This window comes from Galeopterus variegatus, unplaced genomic scaffold (assembly GCF_000696425.1).
Source record: "Galeopterus variegatus unplaced genomic scaffold, G_variegatus-3.0.2 Scaffold178, whole genome shotgun sequence".
Taxonomy (NCBI): domain Eukaryota; kingdom Metazoa; phylum Chordata; class Mammalia; order Dermoptera; family Cynocephalidae; genus Galeopterus; species Galeopterus variegatus.
The window spans coordinates 272,410-289,755 of record NW_007726289.1 but is presented as its reverse complement, the minus strand read 5'-3'; the positions used below and the strand labels follow the sequence as shown (position 1 = coordinate 289,755).

Here is a 17,346-nt window from a genome sequence, read left to right as displayed (position 1 = left end):
TAAGACTCTACAGTTCTATATGTTGATATTCAAATCCCAATTCTGGTATTTCTTAGCTGTGCGATGTTGGCTATATTTTCTGATCAATTTTCTGAAAATTTCTTTATCTGGTGATAAAAATACTTGTCTTGTGAAGTTGTAGTGATGACTAACTTATTTGTCTGGATAAATTAGGGCCTTGCTCATAGTTAGCATTTATCAGATCTTTACAGTTGTTATAAAAGAGTGTTACAGGATTTATCTGAATAAGTCCATAGGTATTTGTTTAACACATAGCAATAATGCTTGAAGTTTTGTGCAAAAGTAAGAAACAACCCATGGGACCCATCTCAGCCTGCAAAGAACTTGTTTTATAAAAAGTAAATCCAGATACATGCCCAATACAACTTGTTTCCAAGTCAGACTGTTCAAATTTAGGCTCTGCTAATTACTTGTGAGTGACTTTGGACAAGTTACATTTTCTCTCTGAGCCTCACATTCCTCACCTGCAAAACGAGCATAATAATAATACCTACCACATAGGGTTGTTATATGGGATTAAATGAGATAATGTATGAAAAGCATTTAGAAGTCTGTCTGGAACATCACAATCATCATATATTACTACTATTTTTTTTTCACTCAGAGAGCAAATCATCAGGAACTCGGTAACTTAGATTTCTTTATTTTTAAAAATACAAGACCTTCTGCTTATAAACTTTCTTTTAAAAGATGTGCAAGACACTGATGGAAAAGGTTATAGAATTTTACTGAATACATAAAAGAAGCCCTAAATAAATAGAAAGGCATACCATTTTCATGGGTGAGAAGACTTAATGTAGAGACAGCAATGACTTCCTAACTGAAATATAATTCAATATAATTCCAGTCAAAGACCCCACAGGGATTTTCTCTGAAATTAACAAGGTGATCCTTAAATTTATATGAAAGGATAAATAGTCTTTAGGTTACTTTCTGTTCTTGTCTACATGATTTAAGTTTTCATAACTAAAAATTTTAAAATTACCACTACAACCCCACAAACAAAACAAAACAGAACAAAATCCTATCTACTCTATGTGTTCTGAAAACTCTCCTTGCCCATGAGAACTGCACTCCTTCCCTCACACATGCGAACTTTTTACTGAGACCATCCATCTTCTTCATCTTCCTCAAATTCTCCACTTTTCAATGTTCAAAGAGTTTAATTTTCTTTTTTCCCAAATTCTTTCATTTAGGATTAGGGTAGCAGTTTAATCAGCTACTGTGCCTTGTTTTCTGAACATCAGTCTCTCTTTAGTCTCTATCACAAGAAGCATTTTCAATGAATGGAATATAATACATTCAGTACTTTTTTTGCTTGTGGGCTTCAGTGTTGAAATTTAAATCCCAAGAGAAGCCAGAAAAGATATACACAAAACAACTGTATTAATCATTTCTGTTGCTTATAACAAAATACTTGGAACTGGGTAATTTATTTTAAAAAACCCAAAATTTATTGCTTACAGTTTCTGAGGCTGAGATGTCCAAAGTCCAGGGAATATGTCTGGTGAGGGTCTTCTCTGATGGTGGCTTTACAGCAATGCAGGGGTCTCACATGGCATAAAATGGTGGAGCAGAGAGAGAAAGACTCTCATGTGCTCTCTTTTAAAGTTTCCAAAAACATTCACCTGACCACCATTATTAATCCACTCACTTTGGCGTGGTCCAACAATCTAATCACCTCTTCAAGGCCCCACTTTTCAACTACCATAATAGGATTTCCCACCCTCAACAGTTACAATGGAGATTAAGCTCCAATGACTTTGGGGTCCATTCAATCCAGTTCAACAACACACCTGTATATGAAAATAGAAGAGAGCACCTTTACAATTTCAGCAATTTGCTCTCCCACACACAAGTTAAACCTACCTGTAAGATAAGTTAATTCAGCAACACTGTTGATGCTCAGTAAGTCAGCTCCTTGATTCTGACATGAAACATAAGCTTCTTTCCACGAAAGAGCTTCCTGAGTATTAAATTGGTAGCAACTTCCAATCTGCTCATTCTTTTCCCAATTATTTTCACAGCCATTTTCTGTTGATAAAAAAAGATACCTTAGTGATCATAAAGTAAGGGCATAATGTTTTCTATTACTTAAAATGCTTACAGATACTGCAATTCAATTTGCATACTCTTAGGATATGCCAAAATGGAGGCCATTGCTCATTTAGATCACATTTTAATCCTTTGGTTACACAATGAAACTGAAGTCACAGGACACCAAATGACTCAGGCTGGTTAAAGCTTCCACTCTCCCTTTATCTTCCACTCCTCTTTTATCCCCTATCAATTACAATACCATGTTTTCGCCCATGTCCCTGACTGCCCTCTGCTTGAAGGTAGGTGTCTCAATGTGCATACATTTTCAAACACTGAGCTAATGTAAAACAAACTCTCTTAAACATGGTGGTAGACTGCACTGGGTTCACCCACAGCCTGCAAAGACACCACTGTATGTGTATGTGTGTGCACAGACATGCTGCTTAAATGGCCAAGATTTAGAACCCAAGTGACTACACCTTATTTAGGAAACTAAGTTTGAGTTTCTCCTTAATATTTTAATAGATGATTAAACATGTGATATATGATTAGTATTATATAATTCACATTATACTTGTATTGTAAACATATTATGTGTATAGATACATAATATACATACTATATTCTTTAATAGATATATAAAAGCATGCATGACTTCAAAGAATCTTCAAGCTGTTTCCTGAAATTATACAACTGGTTCAAAAATATACTCAGAGCCTTCCACATGCTCCCAACAAGAGGGATAAACCAATGTAGGCTATATCAAGTGTGTCCCAGGCTCCATTTGGGGGGGATTCTAAAGGGCCTCTCATAATAAATTACATATTAGATGTTACACTCATGGACCTATAAGTTGGAATGGCCCTTAGAGATCATCTTGGCAAAAGCTCTTATTTCACAGATGAGAACAAAGATCTACAAGTGTTTGTGGAGAAGCTATAATGAGAGTGCCGGTCTCTGAGCCTGGTCTTGTTGATCTTCTGATTGGGCACATGTTGGTTCTTCGGGCACATGTTGCTTCTTCAGCCACTTTTCTACAGTGTAAATAGCAACAGAGACTGTAACATTGGGTGAAAACAAAATAGGATGGATTTGTAAGCACATTGCCTACAGGTTCATTATTACCACTGAGGCTCTATGCTTCTGAATCCAGAAGCTTCCAGTGGGATGGCAGTGTGCTGTTATACAACTTCCACAGTTTAGCAGTCCTCATATTTAAGAAATTCACAATTGTGCTTCTGTCATAAAAAGTAACTCCGGAAGGCATATTCATGCATTAACAACTCTCCCCTCTCCACCCCAAAGGAGGCTAGAGGCACTGAGACATTTCGCAGTCAAGGCAGCAAGGTAGAGTGAGGTAAATACACTGAGGAGTGAGAATCAGGAATCCCAGGTTATTCAACAGGCTCCACACAAATGTGATCTCCCCATGACAGGTCATTCCATCAACTTGGGTCTGCTGCCTATCCTGAGAAATGGGGGTTTGCACTGGGGTTGTCTAAGCTCTTTATTTACATTTGAAATTTCTTATCCAAACTATAGTAAAAGTTAAATGAAACTGGTACCTGATTGACCAAACTCTGCTGAACTTGGGTCTGCTGCCTATCCTGAGAAATGGGGGTTTGCACTGGGGTTGTCTAAGCTCTTTTTTTACATTTGAAATTTCTGATCCAAACTATAGTAAAAGTTAAATGAAACTGGTACCTGATTGACCAAACTCTGCTTGTCATCAATTACAACTGAAGCAAATATTGGCTTTTTCTATTTTAGTAGGTTCCAGCTATTGAAAAGCCTGGGCTTCTCCCGAGGTAAGTAGTTCTCAAAGTGTGGTCCCCAGACCAGCACCCTTAGCACTACCTGGGAATTCATTAAACTACCAATTCTTGGACCCCACCCCAAGTCTAGTGAATCAAAATCTCTACAGATAGGCCCTAGTAATCTGTGTTCTAACAAATTCTCCAAGTAATTCTGTTGCACTGTGAAGTTTGAGAACCACTGGCCCAGTATGACCTCTTCAAGTTGCTTACAACTCTGCATTTGGAAGCTACTCAATGAGGCAGGACAGTGTAGCTATTTTGGGGCAAGGACTTCATAGCCAGATTTCCTGGGTCTGAATCCTAGCTCTGATAGTTATCAGCTGTATGACCTCAGTCAAGTTATATAACTCCCCTGTTCACTATATTCTTCCTCCTCACTATGCTTATCAGTAAAATGGGGATAAATAATGGTACCTACCTTATAGGGATGCTGTGAGGACTGAATGAGTTAATATAGAGTGCTTAGAACAATGCCTGACCCCTGACAGGGACCTGTAAGTATTAACTATTACTACCTAAGTCGGGAGCTCTTTCCTTTCTCTTTGCTATAGATTCTTTCAGCCTATTACCCATTAAATAATATTTCTTGAGTAGCGATCACACATCAGGTTCTGTGGATCCCCTGTAACTCTCACCTAATTGGTGAGAAACTGTCTCAGTTACATATAATGACACAACTGCTACTGTGATCTCTTCCTCTCTTTCTAAAGAACAGGGAGTTCTTTAGCACACCCTGAATAGTTTGCTTCTAGTAAGAAACAACTAGAAAATGTACTCTGACACATGGTAATAGCAGAAGGAACAACGTCACGGATTTTGAGAGGACCAGGGATATGTTTCCTCTCTCTTCCACTCTTTGCCTCAGGCCCTAAACATACTTCAGCCTCCGCCCTCCTGTAAGTGCGTTTTCAACCTATCTCCCCCTCAAACTACCCTTCGCTATCCTTCTTCTCCATGAAACTTACAAAGCCCACTTCCTTCTCTTCGTGTTTCGGTCCACTATCACCCAGCTCCTATCCCAACTAGTCTTCTGACACTGCTCCACTGAAGACCAGCAGCAACTTGCTAACTGCTCATGCCTTTTCCACTCCCTCTCCCTGAAGGATCTGTGCTATCGATTGCTCCTTCCTGCTTTGTCTCCCATGACACCATCCATCTGAGTTGTTCCTGACCTGCTTCTGAAAGCACATTCATAACTACACATAACTTCTCTCTCTTCCTTATCTAGAATAACATTTTTTGTAGTCCCTCGAGTCATCTTGAACTCTTCCTTCTGCTTTTTACCTTATGTAAATGGTACTCTCTTCTTTCCATGTATAAAGTTTACCAGCCCATACACACCTGGTTTTAAGCAGATGCCCCACTTTTGATCATATTCATAATTTAAGGTGGTGGCACACCATGGACCACTGTGATCTTCATCAAGAATGCACTCATGATGCCAGGTCCCATTAGTTAAGAATGGAAATTCACAAGGTCTCCCATAGGAGTTCCCATCTCTGGTATATATCTCTGTGGGTTGGGGAGAAAGTAGAGGAAAGGAGAGTTAAAAACTGGATAATCAGTGTCAGTTAGCTAATATCTAAAACCTTTTTTTAAAGAAAGACTATTGTTTTCACTTATGAAAATAAGTACCTGAGTAGGCTGGAAATTAAAAGCGTGGAGGCTGACTTCACATCTGGACTTAAGTGCTGGCTCCCCCACTGACTTGGCTGGAGCAAGCTACTCAACCTCTATTAGCCTTAGTTTCTGCATTTGCAAATTGGGAATAATAGTATTTTCCTCAAGGTTGTTCATGAGGATTCAGTGAGATAATCCATGTGAAGCTTCATTATTGCAGTGTGATAAAGAGCTAAAAGATTCTGGCTTGGGGCCAGCCCGGTGGCGCACTCGGTAGAGTGCGGCGCTTGGGAGTGCAGCGGCGCTCCTGCTGAGGGTTCGGATCCCATATGGAGACCAGTCCGCTCACTGGTTGAGCGCGGTGCAGGCGCGACAGCGAGGGTTGCGATCCTGTTGCTGGTCACGAAAAAAGACAAAAAGGAAAAAAAAAAAAAAGATTCTGGCTTGATCAAGCAGGGATCTAGAGACTCTACTGTGGGTGGCAGAGTACTTCACCAGAAATGGTGTCCTGAATGAGATTAAACTGACCTCTATTTTATCTTTTTTAGTAAGTGTGGGGCCAGAAAAATACCTTGGAATTACTGACGGTGGGCAGACTTTGAAGTTAGAGAGATGGACAAATAGCCTGTTGTTTCAGAGAGTGGAGGTAGAATTGAGACTGTAGGTTTTTTTTTTTTTTTCCTTTTTGTCTTTTTTCGTGACCAGCAACAGATCGCAACCCTCAGCATCACGCCCGTACCGGACCGGGACCAGCAACGGGATCGCAACTCTCAGTGCTGCGCCCGCACCTCGCTCAGCCAGTGAGCGGCCGGTCTGTATGTGGGATCTGANAAAAAAAAAAAGATTCTGGCTTGATCAAGCAGGGATCTAGAGACTCTACTGTGGGTGGCAGAGTACTTCACCAGAAATGGTGTCCTGAATGAGATTAAACTGACCTCTATTTTATCTTTTTTAGTAAGTGTGGGGCCAGAAAAATACCTTGGAATTACTGACGGTGGGCAGACTTTGAAGTTAGAGAGATGGACAAATAGCCTGTTGTTTCAGAGAGTGGAGGTAGAATTGAGACTGTAGGTTTTTTTTTTTTTTTTTTCCTTTTTGTCTTTTTTCGTGACCAGCAACAGATCGCAACCCTCAGCATCACGCCCGTACCGGACCGGGACCGGCAACGGGATCGCAACTCTCAGTGCTGCGCCCGCACCTTGCTCAGCCAGTGAGTGGCCGGTCTGTATGTGGGATCTGAACCCTCGGCAGGAGCGCCGCCACACTCCCAAGCAGTGCACTGTAGCAGTGCACCACCAGGCCGGCCCCGAGAGACTGTAGGTTTTGAGAAGAGCTGCTGGATCTCTGAATGGATTCTTGGGGAAGGTCAGGGCATGGTGATTCAGGTTATGAAAGAAGAACCAGCTTCAACGTGGCAGTCATAAGAGCAACTGGTGGCTAGAGAGGCAGCAGATCTAGCTTTTCATTTTGACCATTTTCCCTGGTACATAGAGAGGAACTGAAAAAGATAACAACCTCAAATATGCCTGGAAATGTTACTCAATACTTATATTGACAACAGTTCTCCTGAAAAGGTGTTTTTGTAGAATAGCTAACCCTGTATTTATTTCTGTCACCGTTTTCGATATCCTCAATTTGTTTAAAACTCTGGTCATTATCAGGTCAAATAATGGCTATTAGATATAGCACAGTAATCAGATATCATCACCCTTTACCAGGCTATGAAGATCCCTCAAAATGTCTGAAAGATTTGCTTAAAAGTATGCTTAAGGCAGTGTTTGATTCTACATCCTTTATTATTCTCAGGTGTTCATCTAACTGAAGTGTGAGACTTAACAGCTTGGAATGTATTGAGCAGTACAGCAAAAGGTAAGAATAATATGGATGCTTTTCTTTGTAAACAATCTTTTAAGGATCACTGGTCTTGTTTTCCTATGTTGTATAGATGGTTTTGAACAGGGTACTTCTGTTAAAGAGTATGCTGACCTTATACTCTATAAGGATTCTGCTTATTACATGTTTTGTTTTTAACCCCACCAAAAACTCCCAATAGCTCATGACCAATTTCTCTTCCCATATTACAACACTAAGAGGATAGTCCCTGAACACAATGACTGTTACTTGCAGAACCATCAGTTTTTTCTTTTATTTTGTAATACAAAGTGCTTTCCTATGCATTTCTTTTATCTGCTCTTTACCATAAACCTGTGAGATCTGTAGGGCAAAATATTACACTAGTTTGTGAAATCCCCATTTTTGAAAAGTAGTTAAGTGAAACATTCAGTCACTCAGCTTTAAGTGACAGGGATGAAAACAGGCTCTCTGATTAAAGTCCTTCACATACAAAGACAACTTGTGGCATCAATGACTGTTTCTCTGGTTTCAAGTTAGGAGTCATAGCTCAAAGCTGGGCTTCAAAAAGCTCTCTCAGTCACAATATGCTTTGAAGAATGATAAACATACAACAAGAACAATAACAGAAGCAGCTAAATTATGCTAACTATTCATTACGAGTTTTACTCCCGTACTTTGCTGTTGCTGGACCTCTTAAATCCCATGGGTTTCCTTATCAACATAGGCTTTCCTGAGAAGAATCTCCTCTGAATGTGCAAATTTATGGTGATAGCATCCTTAAAACGACAGCTTATTATGCAATAGGTGCAAATTTGTGACACGAGGTACTTAGGTGGAAAACTAACAAGTTAATTTTTTAGTAATATGGGACAAAATAACTTCAATGGTTAAAGAGTTGCCCAAAAGTTCAGACAGTTCTACAGCCATCCCTCCACTAAAAATCTATTTCTTCAGTATGATTCACCAAACATTCATAATCAGAAGAGTGCTAGTCAAGTCAAGATATCTTAATGATATAAATGCATATCTGGGTGCTAGTCAAAAGCAGTTCACTCATAAAACCTATACCAGTAAAGTTTTCTCTGAGATGAACATGACTCATACAGTATGAGCCAACCCAGGGCACAATTGCAAATAAGTTATTACATTGGAAGTAAAATTTTTTATACTGAAAAAACCAAATGGAGAAATAAATAAGCTATATTTTGGTAAAGAAATCCTGGTTTGGAGATCTAGCTTTGCTCTGACAAGCTGGGTAACCCTGGACTTCACTTTGTTGGGACTCAGGTATCTTACCTTTATTATCTTTATACTTCTAGATAAGAAGGAGGGGGTAGGGAACCCTATCAAGAGTCCAAGAGAGTAGTCCTTGAGAAAGTCCCCAACTTATTACAGCAGTTCTTAACTTATGAACAGAAAGGTAGAATTTTAAAAGAATTTAAAGGTAGAATTGTCAGGATTTCATATCTGATTAAATTTGAATGGTGGGAGAGGAAAGCAGGAAAATTCCAGGGTGACTCGTAGGTTTCTCACATGTAGGACTTAGATGGTACCAGCTACCTACCTAGAGAGGAACAGACAAGAGGTGGCAGGTTCGGCTCTGGCCTCTGTAAAAATTAAAACCTGAGGTATGTCTTGACTATTGAGAACTATATACACCTTTTAAAAAAATTTAGTGTTCCAAATATTGTATTTGGAAAGGTCAAGAAACACTAAGCCTGTGGGCTGTGTTGGTGGCATTGTTTAGCTCTCTCCCAGGTGGTGCTGGCACTGTTTAGCTCTCACCTTGGTAGGTTCTTAACATTTTAGTGCCACTGATCACTTTGAAGCCCATAGACCCCCTTCAGAGAAGAACATTATAAATGCATAAATAAAATACATAGGATAAAAAAGAAAACCGGTTACACTGAAATGAACACACTTTTGGGGACTGAGAGAGTTTAAGACAACAGTGATGCCCCTCAAAAGAACTGGGGGCTGGAGACCAAAAGGGCTCTGCCAAGAAAATGATCCTTTCTCATCCCTGAACAAGTTAAATTCAATTTAAAAGCATTTTGTTTGTTTCCATGTTTTCTCTTAGCTGCCAAGTTAGAGAAAGGCTTTTGTGGCATAAAATTTAAACTTGCCAGCTAGTGGTATTCAGAAAGCAATTACCTTAAGCAACTACTTTAAGTTTAGGAGAAGGCTGGCTAGCGGAAACAGATTTTTTCAACTACTCAAAGGTTGGGGGCATAAAATTTAAACTTGCCAGCTAGTGGTATTCAGAAAGCAATTACCTTAAGCAACTATTTTAAGTTTAGGAGAAGGCTGGCTAGCGGAAACAGATTTTTTCAACTACTCAAAGGTTGGGGATGGAAGGAAAGGAAAACCTCATCTCTAATTCTCTAATACGAGGATACTTCAAAAAGTTTATGGAAAAATATTATTAAAAGATAATACAAATCTTTCCATGAACTTTTTGAAGTACCTTTGTATTTCCCCATAACAGCAGAACCTGACATTCTTATAAGTAGGTGCATCTTCTTCACTAGGTAATAGAAAGAGGTTTCCTCGGGAGAAAAAATTGTGCAGATAACAGCAAGAATGGGAGCAAAGATGCTATCCTGAGTCTGAGCTTTAAGAGAAGAAAACCTCCATAAAGCTACGTAAGTTTTAAAGAAAAGCAAGAGTTAGATAATAGGACTTAGATAATTACAAATATGTCAACATTTGATGTAATTTAGAGCATGTAATGAAAAAATATGTGCTTGGGTGATAGTTAATTACATTTCGAGGTTTAAAAAATAATCTACTCATTCTTTTTAAACTTAGAAAATTTTTGCAATCCAATTCTTAGACTCGGAATAAAGTTCATGGTCAGCACTTCCAAAGATGATATTGATATACTTTTTGGAAGCAGTCGAGAAAAAGTCCACCCTTAAAATGCTGAATCATAAATACAAACATCAACGTGTGACAGCCAGCCAAAAATGCAAATAAATAAATCCACATGAGACTCTTAAAATTTTCCCATTATATCAAAATCTATAGGCAAGGAAAAATACATTTCTTTTTCTTCTTTTTTAAGTTAGAACAAGATAGACATTCTTAGATCATTTGGCTTTTAGCTTGTATGAAGGATTTCCTGTTAATCCAATGTTTCTTTTCCTCTAGAGTTCAGAATATCATAGGAAGTACTCAGGCGTCAGATTTCAAATCCCAGGAATACCACAACATGACTGAGTGACCTCTGGACAAGGCACTTAACCTTTCCTTGCCTTATCTGTAAAAGGTCGGGGGAGGGCAGGTACTATCGATCTAACAGGTGTGTTGTAAGAATGTAGCTCAAAGTAACTGCACGGTGCCTGGAACTGAATGCTAGCTCACTGCCATTATCAGTGTATAGGTTTATTATTACAAAATAGTGCATGTTCAATGCCACATTTAGCAAGCACAACATGAAATAGGTTAATGTCACTCTCCAATACTCACCATGGTAAGGCTGGTCACAAAGGCTTTCTTCTGAGCCTCCTTTCTTCCAGACATCAGATGTATTTGTACTGGCGATGGCATGTCCACCCTTCAGAGCCAGTCTGTACTGGGCAGCACCATATAGAGAGTGGTGCTCACATTTCCACCACAGCATGGCATTGGAGTCGCAGCTGAGCATTCTCAAGGAATCCGTGGGTTTGGTAATATCTAGGCCGAGGCACTTCTGGGATTGCAAATGAAAGAGCCGATGCTGGGACACCCACTTCCATAACATGTCCCTAGTTTCATCACAATCATTTGCTACTATCCAGCCGTGCAGTGGCTTGATGCACTTGCCTGTGTTTTCATTGACAATGGTGAATGGATCATTACCTAAGTCAAGAAGGACAGGGAAGAAAGACATTTCAGGATTCTGGATAATGTGGCCAATGTGCCTTGCTCCCTGCTTACTTAGGAGAGTCTGAGCACCACTGGACTGTCCCCACCCTCAGAGATTTACAAATTGTAATGTACTCTACAAGGCAGGAAGAGAGTGGTGGACAGAGAGGCAGGACAATGTGGGGTCAGACCATGGGCTCTGGGTTCACATTCTGCCTCTGTTGCTTATTAGCATGTGAACAGGGCAAATTATTTAAGCTCTGTGCTTCAGTTCTCCCATTTGTAAAATAGTACCTACTTCATATGGTGTATATGAGGGTGAAATGAGCTAATACAAAGAGTACTCAGAGTAGTATGTATATTTGTTACTGCCATTCCATGAAAGATTTTTCCTCCTTGTTTAATAAGATAAAGAAGCTCCTTGGTTTTCAACTTCCTTAGAATGGTCATCTATGGTCAATGAAAAATACCCTGAACCTACCTGGAACATTTCTGTCTTGCTTACACTTTAGCTGCTATGGCAAGGTATACTACTACGTGAGAAATCAATGCTTTGTCCTCACTGTATGTTTCTTCCACCTAACCAAGTATGTAGTCAGGCCTCTGTGCTCCTCTGACTTAGGGCAAATTAGTGTGGCCACACAAAATTTGCTTAAAGACCACCTCCCCCAAACCTTTTGTGGAATCCTGAGTTTATTGAGGTGTCTCAGAGGAGATGAGCAGACTTCTGAGGGGGCAGAGGTAGAATAGTGGGGTAAAGGAATGAGAGAAAATAGAGGTCTAGGTTCTGAGGGTAGGGGAGACCCATGGCCAGCTCCATTGCAGTACCTCCTGGAAAGTAACAGGACCTGGGCAGGGTCTGGAAGAAGTGACTGTGTGCATCACCTACGGAGGCCAAACCTGGAGCTCCAGGACAATGGGAAACTCAGAAGAAACCAGTGGGAGCCAAAGACTAAAGGAGAGACCTTCCTGAATGTCTTCCTGGTACTTTGCATGAGCTGGGGAAACCTCAATAATGACAGAAATTAAAGTTCTGCCAACCTGGTGGAATGGAAACTCAGAATAAAATTTCATTTGATTTTCTGAAAATAAAGTGTTGTTTCTCGTACACCTGAGTTTGAGGAGTAAGATTCACATCAGTTACAACAAACTATAATTGAACAATTTGATCAGTTCTTTTACAAATAAAAAAAATGTAAAAAGCTATAGCACAGATCATCATGCTGATGAGAGTAAAGCTGAAATATTTTAGACATGCTTAAATAATTATCATCAATGAACCAGAGTGCAGAAGGACCTGTAAAATTTTGGTTCCCAAAAAGCACTTTCACTCTAATGCTAGCTTCACAGCCACTGATTTTACTAACACTAAATGCCTTTTGTTGTAATAATTCACAGGCTTTCAGAGTTAAAAATCCCCATACTGGGGACTGATGACTTGAGGGGAAATTTCACCATGTAAATATTAACTATAAAATTAAGTCTGGTTACAGTTTGAACTTTGGATGGAATTTTTTTGTTTTAAATAAAGCAGCAGCAACAAGAGAAACAACAGGAACAGCAGCAAAAAAAAAATCTTTAAATCTTTAAATTATTTCTGTTTTCAAATGTGAATTTTAAAATATCGCATGGGGTGGCAGGTAGGTATATTTGCCATAACAGCTTCCATCCCTTACTTTTTCTTCTTTGACATCCCTCTGCCCTTCCCTACATGATGGACACCATTTGGGAGGACAGTCAACAAAAAAGGAAAATGTACCATCTTATATGATTACTACACACATTTTCTCTAATGTCCTTCTCCCACATATTCAACAGCCACTCACACTACTAACCTACCTCTTTTCCAAACTATTCTCTCTCACCTCTCCAAAATAAATCTTATGTTCCAAAGTATCAGGAATTATAGCAGAAAAAAGAAGTCCGCTCCTGCAGGAGATGTGGCCATCACCCGCCCTTGTTGGAAACTTCCACTCTTCTGCCCTGTAGTCTCGCTGCTCTCTTTCCTGGCCACTTTGGTCTGTGCCCTTTGACCCCAAACAGGTGAACTGGGCAAGCAGCAGCTTTGCCTTCCTTTGCAGTTTGGAGTTGTAGAGTTTTCAAGCTGCCTTTGCAGAATCCAGTGAATTAGCTACAGCTCTTAGTACAGTGGAAAGAACAGTGGAATTAGGAGTAAGGAGTTTTAGATTGAATACCTGCCTCTGCTACTTGTTAGCTGGGAGAACTTGGGGAAGCCATTTAATCACCCAGGGTCTTCATACCTTCACGTATAAGATGAAAGCAGTGGAATATGAGATATCTAAGCCACTCTCAGTGCTAACGTCCTATGCTTTCACAGGGTAATAGTGTCCTCAGCCTTTGCTAAGTTCATTGTGTATTGTTCTTGAATGGATGTCCAAAACTTTATTATGTCAAGCTACTGCTAGTAGCATTTCAGGTCATTCTTTTTTTTTTTTTTTTTTGTCTTTTTCGTGACCGGTAAGGGGATCGCAACCCTTGGTGTGGTGTCACCCACACCGTGCTCAGCCAGTGAGCGCACCGGCCATTCCCATATAGGATCCGAACCCGTGGCAGGAGTGTCGCTGCATTCCCAGCGCCGTACTCTCCCAAGTGCGTACTCTCCCAAGTGCGCACTCTCCCAAGTGCGCACTCTCCCAAGTGCGCCCTCTCCCAAGTGCGCCACGGGCTCGGCCCATATCGGGTCATTCTAATCTCACTTATATTGGGCATGTGCAATGCTGCTTTATAAATACTCTTTGGAAGAGAAAAAAAGTACTTTTTCTCATTTTCTATGCATGTTTTATTTCTCAGACTCTTGTAGACTTAACAACCTTGTAGGACCTCTGAACAATTAATTACAGGAGAGGTTTGGAGTAGCATGGAGTAGAGGAGTTGCCAAACTTCTTAACAAATTTTAACATCTCTGAATGTAGATACTTGCCTAAATCTGTTTTTGAACCAAGTATGCAATTTCAACATTTGACACTTACAGTGGTCACTTAGTACGGATATTAATTATTGATATGACTTAAGAAAACTTGTTATCAGCCTTCCTATATAACATATGTATAAGCATTCATACATAACGCATTAGCTAGTGAGTCTTGTCCTCTCATGATGTTTTTCCATGTCTTTCTTTAAACTTAGCAAGTTTAAGAAAGTTCAGTCTGCCTCAGTTTGTGACCCTATGGGGATGGTAGGTTGAAGAGTGGGAAGAAGGACTGAGAAAGTGTGAAAATAATTCCTTATTTAGAAAATTTGTTATATAAGGGCATATAAACTATCTTAGAAATCTATTATACTTTGAAAAGATAATTACAGAGCAATTTATAAAACAGACTCTTTATGGATAGTTTCTATTGCATCTTGTTCACTTTACAACTTTATACTGGTTCTCAAGGGAGTTTTAATGTTTACCTCTAAATGCAACATTGGGACAAATCTAAAAGGCAGATGTAAATAAAAAGAGGCCTCATCACCCCTAGAATGACTTTTTATATGCTTCATTTTATATATATATCCAGTGGTGTTTGACAGAAAATGGCTAATACTAAATACTAAAATTGTTAGTATTTTTCCATTGGTCAAAGGAAATCCATCTCTCTCACTGTCTGATCACTAACTTCTGTCTTATAAGCCCTAGACCAAAGAGATTTGTGCATTCTAAAGAGAAGCTGGATATCAATATTTTATAACCACAGACAAATGGAGAGGAGAATGGCTTAGGAAGGATGAAGATAACACCATTTATATTTTCAGGGGAACTTCCATGGTTCACACTGCTAAGCATTTTGTGGAGTCTCTACCATGCGTGCAGAGTGTACAGGAGCAGTAGGAGAGGATCAGAAGTCTGGGTTTGCTAGTTCAAAAACAGGTCCTGAAGTGACAGCTGGCTCCATGGCAGTCTACCAGGAGTCAGATGTCATTGAGCACAGACTGGATGGTGAGGGCTGGTGAGAACCTCAAGATTCCCTGGAGGATTGGTTTCCTGCAAGCTGTTAGCTCTCCAAGGAAGCAGAAAAGTAAACTAAGCACTTGGCATCTCCTGAAGGACACACTGGTGCTCATTCAGCATTTGGGAGACCAAGACCACCTGCACAAGCCAATCTGTGTACACCCGATGAGGTGTATGCCATCACTAGCATCGTGAAGCTGACACACTGCCAAATAACCTACCCAAATGGCACGGAGTTCAAAATTCCAGTGCTTTCTCTAATAGGGCCACAAGTCTGGACTCAGGGTGAAAGAAAGCCGACGAGCAGATGCTAGAAGGAAGAACGGATGCAGGAAAACAAATACCTGTGGGAACCTAGTTCTGGGAGAACAGTTAAGCCTGGTTCTTTGCTTTGGGTAAACGAGAAAGGGCAGGGATAGTAGAAATTACAAGAATTAAGGAAATCTTGAATTTTGTGGAGGAGACAAAACAATACTAAAGCAGATGTAGATGGAAACCAAGAGGTTAGTAACTGAAAGGTTAGTTGTGTTTTCACTGCAGTCAGTTGCTGCAGTGAAAATTGTCTCCTTAGGTTGTGGGGCAGGCAAAACAATTCTCACAGCAATAAACGACTGTGTTAGTAATGGCTTTTTTGGTAATTCCCAGCTCAGAGGGTCAAAGAAGAATGGAGAAGTGTGAATCAGAGCAGGGCCCATTAAAAGGTCCTTGATGTAGCTAGGAGAATGCTACTCCCACTCTGCGAAACCTCTTCCTATCACTCTCTGAAGAAAGTCTAAACCACATGGTAACTTAGCTCAGATACAAAGAAAATAAGAGCCACAAACAATTTAACGTTTTTGGAAAACTGCCTTGACCATCTTTACCTTCCACATACAAGCAGGATAACAGAAATAGTGCATAGGGACGGTCCATTGACTGCCCATTATGCAGCCCCACCAGGAAACAAAGCCCTCAGCACACCTTTTGCCAAGGCAAAAAGAGAAAGCAAAAGCAAAACCCGCTGCTGCCAAGGGGGATGGTGGGGCTGGCACTACCCTGAGCGTTAGCGAAAGTCTTCTGTTCCTCGCCCTGCTTCCGAAGGGAGAGGCAGTAGGTCCCCAAGCAAGGGACCTGCGCTTCAGCGTGGGGCTGTCAGCCGGGGGTGGAGGTGGGGCGTGTGGAGCTGATAAGTCAACTAGAAGAAAGGGTCGCTTCTCTAGGCGGTGGGGGAAGGCATCATAACAGACTCTAGGTCGTGGTTACTTTTGAAGAAGACGGTTTAACCTGACTTCCTTTTTGACGTGCACCGTGGGCGCAGTGAAGTCGGGGAGTCAGTGCGGATCCCGGGCGCTTGCGGGGAGGAAGCGCCTCCTGACGCTGAACGGCCAAGGTGACCAAGGGGCGAAGGAGGGGCGAGAACGGGAGGGACAGGACCTGGGGGAGCTAGGGAGACCCTACTCCAGGGAAGCAACATTTCAGAGGACAGACGACGAGGAAGGGGCGGGGGCCCCGCCCAGGAAAGACTGGGGGCGCTTCCCCTCCGGTGTCTGCTCCGCACCCGCCAGGCCCTGCCCTCCCACGCCCCACCGCGCCCTCTTCCCGGGCCCCCGAGGGCATGGAGCGCCTTCTCCGCCAGACCTCCCCTGGCTCACTCGTCCGGCTCCAGACCCCTCCGAGCAACGTAGCCGTGCTCTGACCCGGGAGCGCAGCCCTGACCCGGGCGGAGGAAGGTCGGTAGACCTGCGGCGTCGAGGCCCCCAGCGGGCAGGCGGCCGGACGCGCCCGCGGTTACCTGCGCGGACAGAGGGCTCCGCAAGCCCGAAGCACCGGAGGAGCAGCATGAGGAGCCCCGCCGCGCGGCGAGGGGCCGCCCCGCGCGTCCTCATTCTAAGCCGGCCCAAGCGGTCAGAGCCGGTCGTCGGGCGCACGCGGCACCCACCACTCCTGCTGAGACCAGCCTGCCCCGCCGGCGCCTCAGCTCGGGGCCTCCCTGGGCGCCCGGCCCCGCCCCGCTGCTCTCGGCCAATCAGACGTGCGGCTCCTCGGTCAGGGGCGGGCGGGGCGGGGCCGGGCGGGGGGACGACGGGGAGCGAGCTCCTGACACCTGCGAGGGGTGGGACCCGCGAGGAGGCGGGAAGTGTGCGTCTAGGCAGAGACACTGGGCTAGGGGGTCCCGGCCCCCGCCTCTTCATCATCAAAGTTGCGGGGATG

General features: G+C 42.0%; 1 protein-coding gene across 3 annotated transcripts in view; it reads right to left on the bottom strand.

Moving 5' to 3' along the window:
* LOC103582238 (CD302 antigen) overlaps positions 1-17,089 on the bottom strand; it is a 120,765-nt gene extending 103,676 nt beyond the window's left edge. For 2 of the 3 annotated variants that reach the window (XM_008563892.1, XM_008563897.1), the window contains exons 1-4: positions 16,928-17,089; positions 10,824-11,195; positions 5,220-5,390; positions 1,891-2,055 (exon numbers count right to left, since the gene is read on the bottom strand). In XM_008563892.1, coding sequence (XP_008562114.1) covers positions 1,891-2,055; positions 5,220-5,390; positions 10,824-11,195; positions 16,928-17,021 — 802 coding nt within the window. In that variant the 5' untranslated portion in view covers positions 17,022-17,089. The remainder of the gene's footprint in view (positions 1-1,890; positions 2,056-5,219; positions 5,391-10,823; positions 11,196-16,927) is intronic. The other variant, XM_008563904.1, reaches the window with a different exon arrangement.
* Positions 17,090-17,346: the final 257 nt, after the last annotated feature.